The sequence below is a fragment of the Ochotona curzoniae genome, unplaced genomic scaffold, assembly GCF_017591425.1.
Source record: "Ochotona curzoniae isolate NIBS_2020 unplaced genomic scaffold, NIBS_Ocur_1.0 contig_4612, whole genome shotgun sequence".
Taxonomy (NCBI): Eukaryota; Metazoa; Chordata; class Mammalia; order Lagomorpha; family Ochotonidae; genus Ochotona; species Ochotona curzoniae.
In genome coordinates this window covers 5,049,780-5,064,346 of record NW_024466343.1, presented here as the reverse complement: position 1 = coordinate 5,064,346, position 14,567 = coordinate 5,049,780, and the positions used below count along the sequence as shown (strand labels likewise).

General features: G+C 37.2%; 1 protein-coding gene across 1 annotated transcript in view; it reads right to left on the bottom strand.

Annotated features, from left to right (window-relative positions):
* LOC121161044 (serine/threonine-protein kinase TNNI3K) overlaps positions 1-14,567 on the bottom strand; it is a 265,903-nt gene that overhangs the window by 80,575 nt on the left and 170,761 nt on the right. The window contains exon 21 of the mRNA XM_040987283.1: positions 3,113-3,222. Coding sequence (XP_040843217.1) covers positions 3,113-3,222 — 110 coding nt within the window. The remainder of the gene's footprint in view (positions 1-3,112; positions 3,223-14,567) is intronic.

Genomic DNA, 14,567 nt, shown 5'->3' with positions numbered 1-14,567 from the left:
GCAAACAACTATTTATGTTTATGGTTTTAGCTTAAGTTGTCACTTCTGAGAACATTCCCTATTCTGCACTATCTCTGCCCTAAGTCGCTCAGATCATGCTCACATGCATTCTCCTAGAACCTTGTTTTCCTTAATCTTGGCTTGCAACCTTGGAGTATTTGACTCACTAATTTAATTACTCTGCATATAATGCCTTAGCTTCAGCTTCCTTGACTGCACACTTTCATTGGATAGCCCATTTCTGTCCCAGGGCAGTATAAAGATGGCTCTAAAAGTTCATGGAAAGGTGGAATTAAAAATAAGTTTATCTTGGGCCTGGTGTGATAGCATAGTGCCTAAAGTCCTCACCTTGAAAGCACAGGGATCCCATATGGATGCCAGTTCTATTTCTGGTGGCTCTGCATCCCATCCAGCTCCCTGCTTGTGGCCTGGGAAAAGCAGTCAAGGATGGTCCAAAGCCTAGAGATCCTGCACCCGCGTGGGAGACCTGGAGGAAGCTCCAGGCTCCTGTCTTTGGACTGGCACAGCTCCAGCCATTGAAGCTGCTTGGGAGTCAACCACTGCACAGAAAATTTTTTTCTCTGTCTCTCCTCCTCTGTGTATATCTGACTTTGCAATAAAAAATAAATGAATGTTTTTTTAAAAATTTATTTTGTATTTTGAAACACTTACAAATTTTACTCTTTTTATGAACTTTTTAAAGAGCTCTCATGTATATGGATTTTATAATATTGAACTAAAATAAGATTTTATAATATTGAACTAAAATAAACACATTTTAATTCCATTTTATTTATTTATTTTTTAAAGATTTATTTATTTATTGGAAAGTCAGATATACAGAGAGGAGGAGAGACAGAAAGGAAAATCTTCCGTCCGATGATTCACTCCCCAAATGAGCGCAATGGCCGATGCTATGCCGATCCGAAGCCAGGAAGCAGGAACTTCCTCTGGGTCTCCCGTGTGGGTGCAGGGTCCCAAAGCTTTGGGCTGTCCTCTTCTGCTTTCCCAGGCCACAAGCAGGGAGCTGGATGGGAAGTGGGGCTGCCAGGATTAGAACCAGTGCCCATATGGGATCCCAGCGGGTTCAAGGTGATGACTTTAGCTGCTAGGCCACGCCTCCAGGCCTTAATTTCATTTTATATACATGTTTCAATGTGTCCTAATGACTCCATGAATAATTGGTAAACAAACGGGAGAAAACCTATCTGTTGCTCCTCTATTCCATATTACACACATGCTGAGGTGGTGAATATTTTATTGGTCAAGAAAATGCTGACTTAATCATGTCCCATTAGGAAGCATCTCAATGTTATAATCCCAAAATGGCTCTTGCAGCCAACACAAAGTCAAACTGACCAACCCAGAGAGCGCCAGCCTGTTTCAGACCTTTTTGTCACAAATGACCTTTTCTTCATCTTCCTCCTTGAACTTTATCACCAGACCTCCACGTTATGGAGACAGACTTCACTGCTTACAAGTACATTTTTGCTTGCAATAATCAATTTTTGGTCTTTTAAAAACTTTAAGAATATCACCACCCCATTAGCCCTTTAGTTTTTCTTACTCATTTCTCAACCTTTTGCTTGATACCCCTTCTCTGTCACTAAATTGCTTTTAGAACCTATTGATGATATGCTTTGCCTCCAGATTACATTATTCAGATGTCTCTTATCTATAATGTGTCAGTTCACTTAAAGGAAAAAAGCTACCCTGGATTACTATGTCATTTTCAGCTTTTGCTCAGTACACATCCCATATGGTAATGTAAATTTTGGATTAGAGGGTCAGACATACTTTCCTCCAAATCTATATTAGAGGTTCATATTGAAAGAGAATAAAATATTTTCCCAAGCAGTTTTAGGTATTATTCTAAAAATATTTCTGAATATCAAAAATCAGTGGATCATTGATAAACAGTAGTGTATTTATTTATTACTCAAAAATATTTTTGAGTATATACTAGGTATTGTTCTAGAAGCTCGGGCTACTGAAGCGAACAACGGTAACGTTTTAGCAGTGTGAGAAGATTCTAAGCAAATGAACATAAAGAATGTCACATTGAAAGTTGAGAAGAGGTTATAATTTGAGATATTGAATTCATAGCCTGTAAGAATTTTCATTTTTTTCCCAAAAGAATTTCTATGCATATAAGTAGAAGTGGATAGTGATTTAATCTGTGTTTTGCCTACAGGAAAAAAAATAGACTTGATTTGTCCTTTCAAGTATCTAAACTTGGATTTACTATTTCTTTTTTGGCCACATACATTTTGTTTTTCTAGTCTTGACAGCCTCACCTTATCCTGGAAAAGAGAAATAGGCTAGGAAAGATCAGTAAGAAAAGGACAACGATAACTAGGAAAGCTTGGGCTGGACAAGTAAGAGACATTGGATCTTCATGCTTGAGGATTTCCAATGGGAACATTGAAAACTGTTACCCTTTATTCAGAACAGAAAAAAATCAGTGGTCTAATGTTGAAACCCAAAGATTTCCATGGCAACAAAATGTATTGGCAGAGAGATTCATATGAGTGTCACCTTTACTCTCTTGATTCTACGACCAACAAAATAAAAACTTTTTTTCGTTGTTTAAGTATCCCCTTTCTCTTCTTCCTTCCATTTGGATTCTAAGTCCACGATTAGACACACTGATTCAGAGATGGACTAGGACCTATAACTTCTCTCTCCTGCTTCAGCCAGTGCTGCTAAGGACCATGTGCCCTGGGGTGCTTGCCTGAAGGACTGCTTCATGGTTAAAAGGCAACACAAATCCATCTTGTGCCAAATTTCTTTCTTTAGAAAATGACAAAGTGTAGCTCAAGCATAGTTAATAAAATTGCAGCAAAGATGAAACTGTGAGTCATCTGTCATACCCTGGTCTCTCTTTTACTAATCGGTTGTGAGAAGCATTTCAAACCCAGAGAGCAGCAGCAAAGAAATATGAGATGCTCAGGCTTCTTGAGGCAATTAGACACTAAAGAGCAGAAGGCGAATCAGTCTTCCCGCTTTGACAGTCTTAAAATACACACTGAAAGTCGACTTTGGTGTTACGTTATTTGTGACAGATTTTGACCATAACACATTTTTTAAAGAGGAAATAAAAATTACTCACTTCAGGACATGCGTTCCACCCTCGCATCAGCAGAGAAGACAGAGGCTTGGGAATGGAATAACCAATGGGAGGTCTGATGTGGTGGTAGGCCATGTCTGCTGCTGCAGCCGCTGCAAACCCAACAGTCACATTAATTTTGAAATTCATGTCTTGATTTCAAGAAGCATCTAAACAAATCAAAAAAGGCTATCAAAAACAACATGTAAAACATCACCGGAGAGTCAAAGAGAATTTCGGTTTATTTTTAAAACATTTTTCAAAACTTTGAATAGTGAATCATCTGGTTCTTCGAATTTATTTTTGTAATAGTAATTCCTTTGTTTTTCGATTCAAGGCATAGTAAGCAGTGGGGATTTACAAAGGAGCAAAGGAATACACAAAGGAGTGAGTGTACAAGGAGCAAGTGGTCTACTACTGTATCTGAAGCATAGAATATGTACCCGGAGCTGTGGGAAGTAGCTCCAGGAAAATTTGACCGGATTGTAGAGTGCCCTGAATCGAAGGGTGAAGGGCTTATATTGAACACGCAAAGATATGGGATAACTCTGAACTGTCTTCATCGTTTGGGCAAAATAGAGTTGTTAAATTTAAATCCCATCAGTGTTTACAAGGATATTGGGGTTTTCATTGTTTAAAGTAGAAAATTTAAGGCAGATATTTTACTTATATTGTCTTAGATAATCGTACACATAGCATTGATGGCTGCATGATTCCAAGCTGTACATCACCGCACTGTGATTCTTGGAACTTCCTTGTGGATTCTGCTTGCCCAGTGTTTGCCCGTTTTGCAGTTAGTGATTTCCACAGCTCTCGTGAGACTAAACTGATAGCTACTTCCACGGAACATAGTTTGTATAAGACATCATGATATATATTTATTAAACTCTGTACAGCCTTATCACATAGATACATAGTAGAGATTGCAAGGCATGTGCACATGTGTTCATGTATATGTTTAACTCATATTTAATTTGTAAACATTTTACATTTTAATAGTTTGCATCTACTTGTGTTCCAAAGTCCATGTTAACTTCAGGACGTATCACAATGAAAAGATACTGCAAGCAATCCAAGATGCTCTGTTGATTCCTCAGATAAATTACTCTTCATCAATGGGAGAATAAAACATCAAGACAGTGTTGCTCAATGCATTCGCTTTGTGATGTTGTAAACATCTTTCCACATCATCATTTTTGAAATACAAGGCACAACCACAACCTCTCCTCTACCAAGGTTTATTCCCATTAAAGTTTGTTCATTCACCTATTTCAAATAGATTTGGGAAGTTGCACTGGTGAAACTTCACATTTTATTTTATGAATTATTCTGAATCAATGCATATTTTATCAATTATAAAATTAACACTTTTCTTTGTAGAAGTTTACAAAATTCAAAGATTGAAAAAAAGTTATTCAGAGGCAATCATTGTTGAAACACTTTTCTTATATATTTCTATAACTTTGAAATTATGTTAATATATCATTATGTAATTATTTTTGCCTAAATTCAAGCTTTACATCATGTAATTAAACATTTTCTAAGCTGTTAAAATTTTGTTAATGTACTTTAATCACTCTGATTGATTTATCCCTTTCCCAGTTTTAGGTTAGATGCTAATACATCAAGAGTATTTTATCACCGGAAACTCAATGGCTTGTTTATAAATTTTCAGAGGTGAGAAATAAGATTTCAAATGATATATTAGTTTCAAGATTTGGTTCATATTAATAAGCTATTTTTGGCAGTTGTACTAACTTATAGCTTCAATTACAAATGTATGAGAAGGATGTGATTATATTTATGGCAGAGTTAGATCTTTATTTTGTTAACTTCAGAGATAATATACCCAATCTTCAGTTTGTCCTCTTCATTACGTAATGTGTTACTACTGAATGAATATGTATTTTGCGTCACAAAATATCAGTGTGCTAGATTTCATTCATCATTTACTCAGGTATTTTTAATTTTTTCTAGAATGAGATAAATATATGAGCAAATAAATTTATAAAAAGTACAGATTTTCTAGTTCTATTTTGTTATTTTATGGAAATTTAAGTATGTGCAGCTGATGCAGCTATTTGCTGCATATAAAACAGTATAATAAGCATGTTTAACCTAATTATTCATAGCCTAATGGGTGGGAAGGGATTATTCATAAAATGAGTTAAACTCAGATGCATGAGTCTGTCATTCTCCTTTGAAACTCTTTTACATTCTAATGTCAAGTGGGTAGAGTTACTCATTTGCTTCTTGGCACTGTGTCTGGACAATCAGTTTAAGATGGATGGTATTTAATTTTTCATTTTTCAAAGTGAATTCTGCAAAGCCTTGGCATCTCCATCTCCCCTTTGTTTCACACTTTCCTGGCACTGATACCATTCATTAGCACTTTATGAGAAAGTGGAAAATGCAACATGAAGGGGTCATAGAATTGAAATTTGTCACCTCTGAGGTTGTTTAGTCTGTTTTGCATGAGTGGTCCTGCTTCTCTTATGGTAGGCATATTTTCAGATTCACAATGACTGTCGGCCCATTAATAAAAAATTTAATTTGGTTGTTACAAAAATATTTTAAATATTTGTGTAAATGGGGCAGAGTGCGATAGCATAGCAGCTGAAGTCCTGGCCTTGAACACACCAGAATCCCATATGGGCACCAATTCTAATCCCAGCAGCCCCACTTCCCGTCCAGCTCCCTGCTTGTGGCCTGGAAATGCAGTCGAGGACGACTCAAAGTCTTGGGACCCTGACCTGTGTGGGAGACCTGGAGGAAAGTTCCTGGCTTTTGGCTTCGGACTGGCGCAGCACCAGCTGTTGCGGCCACTTGGGAAGTGAATCATTGGATGGAAGATCTTCCTCTCTGTCTTTCCTCCTCTCTGTATATCCGCCTTTCTAATAAAAATAAATAAATCTTTAAAAAATTTAAAAATTGTGTAAATGTTTTTACTTTCACAAAGGAAATGTTGCCATTAATAGAGAATAAGGCTAAATTAAAGCAGTAGCAGTTTCTTGAACAATTACCTTAACATAGCATTAGCTTGGTAAAACTGGTAGCCAACTTTGACAAGAAGACTGTCTACCAGAATTTTGTAATGCAGAGAAGATCCTTCTGCCTAGTCCATGTGGCAGCATGAGGCTTTTGACTAAGACATTGAAATTTTAATTTAACTTAGACATTGAAGTTTTAATTTGTTCAATCTCAAATAATCTCAAGCAACCATGATTAAGGGCTTCCATACTGGACAGTACATGGCAGAATCTGGATTTTTCTCATTTCCATTCTGAATAAGGAGATTTCAGTTAAACACAATTTTGTGAATCAACTTCAAGGTTCTACATAACCATGATGTCAGTCTGTGCATTCAAATTCTTCCATGTATAATGAGATTTTCTTAAACATGGAAGGAGACTGGGAATGTTTTGATGTGGCAGTTAAGATGTCACCTGGCAAGCCCAACTCTCTGGTTGCAGTGATTGAGTCTGTGTAATGTCTCCACTGCCTGATATTGCACACACTGGGAGGCTAAAAACAATGCCCTAGTCCTTCTGTACCTGCTGCTCATGGGGAAGTTAAGGATTGAGCTGAGATCTCCTGATTTCGCCTGCACAGTCCTGTATATTGCAGGCATTTGAAAGTGAGCCAATATATAGAATCTCTCTCTCTCTCTCCTTTTCAAATATATTAAAAAAATAATAGAAAAGATATGGAGGTTAAGCATTTCTTTTAAAAGAGAGCATCCAGCAACACCTGATAAGCTTTATCCATGTATTCATATAACAAAATGAATTTAATGCTATAGGTAAGTTATTACAGATAGAGCAAAATAATTTTAAAATAAAATTTAGCAAATAAGTAATAAAGAAATAATGCCTGGATTTCCAATGCTTGTTATGGTTCAATTGAAAATGCTGAAATGTGATTCCTTGTGTCTGAAACACTCCTTTGTATCCTGCTTCCCATCGTAATATCTAGTGTCATATATGCCTATCAGAGTTTGACTCTGTCTGGGTGCATTAAGATCCTAACTTTCTGCAGATCAGAAACTGTGTCTTTTTTTTTTAAACAAAAAAGTTATTTCTTTATATTCACCTACCAGAAAAGCAGAACAACAGGAAGAGAATAACACACCCAGACACACACAGAGACAGAGAGAGCACACACCTATCCACCTGTTTACTTCCCCAAAGCCAGGGCTGGATCAGGCTGAAGCCCAGAACTCCATTCAAGTCTTCCACATGAATGGCAAGGTGTTCTAGCTATTTAGTCATTGCTTTTTGTTTCCTAGGATGCTTAGTGTGAGCCTGGATTGAAATTAGAGTAGACAAGACTTGATCTGGGCTTTTGGAAATGGGATATATATTTCCGAGACAGCTGATATACTCACTGCACTACAATGTCTGCTGTGAGGCTATCTCTTCCATCACTACATCTCCTGTGCCTGACACAGTAGCTGGTGACTAATTCATTAATGAATCAATGAATGAGATAGTTCAAGATGTTAGTTATACAGAAAAAACATAGACTGTGATAGAAAGAACTTAATGAACGTTCAATGGGTGAATGAGTGAAGATGATGGATTACTACAAACAGATATGTTTTCATCATTATGTAACAGAACAGAGCATAATTATTGGCCTTTATAAGAGATACTGTAGAATGAATGTATTTTTAAATATTAAGTTACAAAATAATCAGTTAAATTATTGAAATTTGATGATAAATGCAGTAAATATATTTTATTTGAAACACTTGGGAAGGAGACTTCCATAAATGGAAACCATATGATATACTCAGACCTGCCCTTAACAAAGAAGTTAGGGGGCTTAATTTCCAGTATGACCTTGCTCTACACTTTGTAGGGTATCCTACCTAAACCAGCTTTTCTCTGTGAGCATTCATTGTTTCCATTTTAAAGTGATGAGGATAGACAGAGTGTAATGCTGACAAGCATGGAATTTGGGGATGGGGACCCACTTATTTAAGACTTAACCACACTTATATAAGTAATGTGGCATTGAATATGTCATATTTTATAGAATTTATTACATAAATAATTATTAAGAGCAAATGAGATAATATATAAACAGTAGCTGGTGCATGAATTGGCTCCCAAGCAATGTTAGTTGTGCTGTTGATATGATTTTCATCATCTGCAGTTTTGAAAGAACTTTCTGAGCTGATTTTGTTTGAACCAAGAGAACTAGAGATTGTAAATGTTTTGCTCTGTTTAGATTTCTGTGAATCTTAGGTCCTTTTGTGGCTCCTTTTGAGTATAATATTGCTATAGCTTGAACATGATTTGCATCCTCAACACATGCAGAATTTTAGACCTCCAAGTCTTACGTTAACAGTTAACTGGTTAATGTTAAGCATTGATGGAGTAAGGGCAGGAACTTTTTCTCATGACGTTGTCTGCGAAGTGGGTCTAAGTTTTCACATTACTTAAAATGTGTCTGTAGAAGTAGTTTTCTTGAGAGGATCAGTTGTGTTGCCTCGTTGTTCACTGTGTATCCTGTTTTGCTCTGTGATGATTTGTTAGCCACCCTCCAGTTAAACCTTGGCCGCCAAAATTGTGACCGTATACAAACCTTCTCCCTTCACCACTAGCTCCATTCAGTATTTGAGAAGTAGTAACATTGCCGGGCATGGTAGTCTAATGGCTAAAACCCTCGCCTTGCATGCACCAGGATCCCATTTAGGAGCCAGATTGTATCCTGTATGTTCCACTTCCCTTCCAGCTCCCTGGTTATGGCCTTGGGAGAGGAGTAGCGATGGCCCAAAGCCTTGGGACCCTGCACCCATGTGGGAGGCCCATAAGTAGCTCCTGGCTTCGGATCAGCTCAGCTCTGGCCTTTGAGACCACTTGGGGAGCAAACCAGCAGACAGAAGAACTTTCTCTGTCTCTCTTCTCTCTGTAAATCTGAGGTTCCAGTATAAATAAATGAATCTTACAAAAAGAAGGAGTAGCACAGTGGTGACCAATGCAAGCACCAAGAGAAATATAACATTGAACAACTGCAAATCTAAAGGCTATATACTGTGTCTTCTGTCATCATGCCGATCATGAGGCAGTATGGCCATTGTGGAGAGGATCACCACACAGCCCTCCAGGATGAAATTAATGATCTGTGTCTTGCTTATGAATAAATTGGTACTGGATTCTGAATTCCTAAAACAGCCCTCACTGTCTTTCATAAAATGCAATCTAAGTATTCATATTGAAAAGAGGAAAAAGGGAACATAATATTTTGTTTGTGAAATACACTACAAAATAGCTAAAATATTTAATAAAAATTGCCAGAATTTTCTTCCAGTTTTGATTGTCTGTATTTCAGTTCTGAAACACACATTGATTAGATTTTATTGTTTATAACATGTCAGACTGTGGTGAGACAAAGCAGATATGTTCTGCCATTCCAGCAAGAGCTAAGTTGCATGCTTTGTTAAACTGACACTTTTCAATGATGTATCACCAAAGTGTATAGCATCTGAGGCAGGCCATGAGATTGCAATCATGAGAGGGTACTAAGAATGGCTTAATTTTTTTAAACCACATCCCATTCTCATTACGTTCTGTCAGAAGAATAGATTAATTTGCACCATTGTCTGTTCTCATTGCGATCTTTGTCAGTATAATGAAGTATCCGAATGTTAATATCGGCTATATTCATAGAAATAAAATCATCTCTTGGACTGATTTGATCTTTCCAGTGATCTGTGTGGTGACTTGTTGGCTCCGCTCTTTTCAGTGATAAACAGATAAAGATTAGCAAACCAAATACAGGTTTTGAAAATTTAGCTCATTTCTAGTTTCCTACTAATTGCCAAAGAATAGTTCATATCTGTAGTGTGCTTATACCCTTTGAGGTTATTATATTCTTACACTTTAGGATTCTAATCATATATAAAAAATAATATAATGTTTAATAAAATAGTTACCAAAATGGCCATAAACTAAAGTTACTTTAGTTCAAATTTATACAAATCATAGATGATATAAAATAGCCTCAAAGTTATTTAGCTTTGGACATTCACTTTGCAACTCTGACTGAAAGCATCAATAAAAGACTTCTCACCAAAACTTGGTTAAAACAAGTTGACAGGTGTCCATAATTTCTTGCTGTATCATACACATTATCACTTCTTAGCATTATGTAACCCTAGGATGAAAAATTGAATCTTCTCGTGAAACAGCTGGCATTCTACAGGAAAAAAGTGTACCCAAGCCATAAACTGAAAATGATTCATTATACTGGGTCCGTGGTTAGAAGAGAAGGAGATTGGATAAAATCCATATTGATGGAAGTCCTCATCCCAGCCTTGTTCTTTAGTTCTCTATCTTATACAGAGGAGACAAATCCAGCAGAGGAAGAAAATCTGGGAAGCAGGTGTTGACTTTAAAAAAAAAAAAATGTATGCAGGCTGCTCCTACTTGCTGGATTGTACCACCACTCTTTTCATCATCTTTGTATCTTCATGTATCTTCTTTTTGCTTGATTCCTATTTTGTCTCCTTTTCTTCTAATAATTTCTTTCAAAAAATTTGTTGCATTATTATCCTGCTAGTTAAGCCAGAATCCTCGAAGTCACCCCTAACTTTCCTCCTTCCCTTTCTCCTAATTCAGCCCACTGGAAAATTATTTTTATTTCTTTTTAAAGATATATTACTTTTATTGGAAAGGCAGATTTACAGAGAGAAAGAAGGACAGACAGATCCTCAATTTGCTGGTTCAATTCCCAAGTGGTCACAATGGCTGGAGCTGAGCTGATCCAAAGCCAGGAGCCAGGAGCTTCTTCCAGGTCTTCCACATGGGTGTAGGATCGCAAGGCTTTGTGTCATCCTCGACTGCTTTCCCAGGCCACAAGTAGAGAGCTGGATGGGAAGTGGAGTATCCAGGATATGAACTGGTGCCTCTATGGGATCCTGGCACATGTAAGGCAAAGATTTAGCCATTAGGTTATTGTGCCGGACCCCATTGGAAAATTCTTTTAAAACATAAAATCTTTCAAAATTACTAGGCTAAAGCTTTATATATATTTTTTCTAGAGGAACTAGTCACCTTGATTTTACCTTTGAACTATTCCAAATAAGTCTTTGCTGTAATAAAGGAGCATTTTAGAATAGTAACTAAGCTAAACTATACATCATTTTAAAGCATCAGATGAGTTCACACAGGGCTTGTGATGGTGAATTTCACGTGTAAATTTATTGGGTTAAAGATTGGCTGACAGCAGGTGAAAAGTTACTGCTGAGTGTGTCTGATTGATATCTGAATCAGTAAACTGCATGACTCACTCTCATTAATAGAGGTGGGTACTACCCAATAGCTTGAAGGCCACAAACTTGATGGAGGAAGAACAAACTAGTGCTTGGAGCTCAGATTCTGAACCTGTGGGTTTTCTGGTTCTCAAGTCTTTGGATTCAGATTGTGTTACACTATTGGCTTTCCTGAAGATTGGGGTGATTCTCAGCCCCTTCACCTGATACTGTGGGTATTTAATTCTTATGAGGTCATAGTGATGGCTTATTGGTTCTTTCTACATCTGGGATTGTAGGATTAATTTGAACATATACCGTGCACCAGACACTAATTTCAAATTCTTCTGAATGTGCATGTGTCACTTTAATCAAAGTTGATATCAATATTGCTGTTTTAGTGTTAGATTTATCCCAGGAGGTAGAATATTGCAAAAATCAGAAGGCAAGCCTTGTATATTATTGCTACTATCACAATTGATCATGCTGTCCCACACTGTAATCGTGGATTTATTTCTCATTTTAAATGGCTAAATATGTAGCATGCATTGAATCTGATGCTTCACATAATTTATTGCTGAACATATGCTAGATTGCCTATCCACCACAATGATATTAGCAGTCTCATTTCTTGATACATGGTCACTGTCCAATTTTTTAAAATCTGGCATCTATCATAGACTTCTCTTTCCAATAAAGATTTCTAAATTCTAATATTTTGGACATTGGAAACAAGTTGCTCTTGGGTGAAGTTTTTAACAATTTATTAAAATAGTCTCCCTCTATAAAGATGAACTACTCTGTGAGTCTGGACAAGTGGAGATTTCCTTAAAATATTGTACAATTACCAAAGCAGAACAGAGTAAGTTATGCCACCATGTAAGCAAACTAGGATTAAAAACTTTCCTTACATGGATAAATCATGACTTGGAATATGAAGGAAATCACACAAATCTCACTGTTGGAGTATTAAAATTGACATTTTGAGGGCCCTGCGGTGTGGCCTAGCAGCTAAAGTCCTTGCCTTGAATGCGCCAGGATCCCATATCAGCACCGGTTCTAGTCTCAACAGCCCCACTTCCCATCCAGCTCCCTGCTTGTGGCCTGGGAAAGCAGTCAGGACGGCCCAAAGCTTTGGGACCCTGTACTCGCATTCCCAGCTTCGGACCAGCCGTTGTGCTCACTTGCGGAGTGAATCATTGGACGGAGGATCTTCCTCTCTGTATATCTGGCTTTGTAATAAAAATAAACAAATCTTTTTTAAAAATGACATTTTGAGAAGTCATACTAAAGATAAAATCTAAAAGTCAATTGGAGATTCTATAAGAATGGGGAGAAGCATCTCCGACACGGAGATTAATACACTTAAATGGCATTTTTCCTGGTAGTTGGAGCACAGTGGAAGAGACTATGTGTGCTATCAGGTGGTTCTGAGGGGAAACGCACAGTGATGACCATGAAGGATATTATGGGTAATCTCAGGAAATTTTGTTTTTAACTTAATAGAAAAGGAACAAACAGTGGAGATTTTAAGTTAGGGAAACCTTATGATCAACTTAGATAAATTTTTTGCTTGATGGAAAAAGTGTAATGGACAAAATTGAAAACACAGTGCTAATTAAGGCAATGTATTCTACACGTGAAATAGACATACTAATGGAGATGAAGGCAAGTGCATAATTTGAGAGATATTTAGGAAGTATGATTGAAAGTAAGGAAGTATGAGGGATTCTTAAAAGATCATGGGAGGGCTCGGCACGATGGCACACTGGTTAAGATCCTCGCCTTGCACGCCCGGGATCCCATATGGACGCCAGTTCTAATCCCGGCAGCCCCGCTTCCCTTCCAGCTCCCTGCCTGTGGCCCAGGAAAGCATTCGAGGACGGCCCAAAGCTTTGGGACCCTGCACCCGCGTGGGAGACCTGGAAGAGGCTCCTGGCTTTGGACCAGCATAGCATCGGCCGTTGCGCTCACTTGAGGGTGAATCATTGGACGGAAGATCTTCCTCTCTGTCTCTCCTCCTCTCTGTATAACCGCCTTTCCAATTAAAAAAAAAAAAATGGGAAAGAAATACTATGAAAAAGCTATGCTAAGACTTTGATTTTTGCATCATAAGAATTTCATTTTTAAAAATCTACTTTTCCATGTAGTTTTTTGAAGTACACTTCTAATTAAAACATAGAAGGAGAAGCCAGAAGAATGGAATAAAGGAAGAAATAAGAAGAGAAGGAGGAAGACAAAACAAGAGAAGGAAGGGATTAGTCAAGGATGACCGTGGGGTCTCCTTATGGGTTTCTCCAAGAAAAGAATATCACTCAGTCACAGAATCACTGATGGCTAGGCATTACATCATGTGTTTCCCAGTAATTCAATGTATACTTTCGTAGCTTTCAGTTTGTGAAGCTCAATTGCAAATATTTCACTTTAGCCTGATGGTGTTTTTTTTAAAAATGTATTCATTTATTTGATAGAATTACAGAGAGAGGGAGGGAAGAGAGGGACAGGAAGAGTATCTTCCACTCACTGGTTCACTCCTTAGATGGCTGTAATTGCCAAGGCTATTGCAGATCGAAATCAGAAACCAGGAGCTTTTTCTGGTAGGAGTAATTACTTGTGTTTACTAAAAAAAAAAAAAAAAGTGTGACAAAAGGGCTAGAATTTAGATGAAACACAATGTATTGAAAGAAGAAAAATCTCAGGATCCCAGTAAAGGTTTCCAAATTGTTAAAAGAGATATTTAACTATATTTCCATTGAACTAAATCCTTCTCATATATTGTTATAAGGAAGCCATTGAAAGATTAAAATGAAAATTCATTTAAACCATTGTTTCATGTGAGAACTGCTTTTCAACTGTGCTGGTGTGTAGGTATGTGAAATTCTCAAGGAATGTCCATCTGGTATGGAAAGACTCAAGAGCGACTCAAATAAATGGAGGAACAAATTGCAAATGAATCTTACCTGAAAGCTAAAACGTGTGTGTTTTGCCTATGACCAGATTTCTCACCTCAACTGGCTTCATATGAGTATCATGTATATTGCCGCTGAAAATCAGGTTCACTCATGAAATATTTTTAAATATATGTATTTTGAAATCTAAGTAATCTATCTAGTAATGTAAATATTGGGAAAAAAAAGCTTTTTCTTGTGTAAAATATGAGAGAACAAAGCATTCCTAATGGACTGTCTCTGTGTTGTT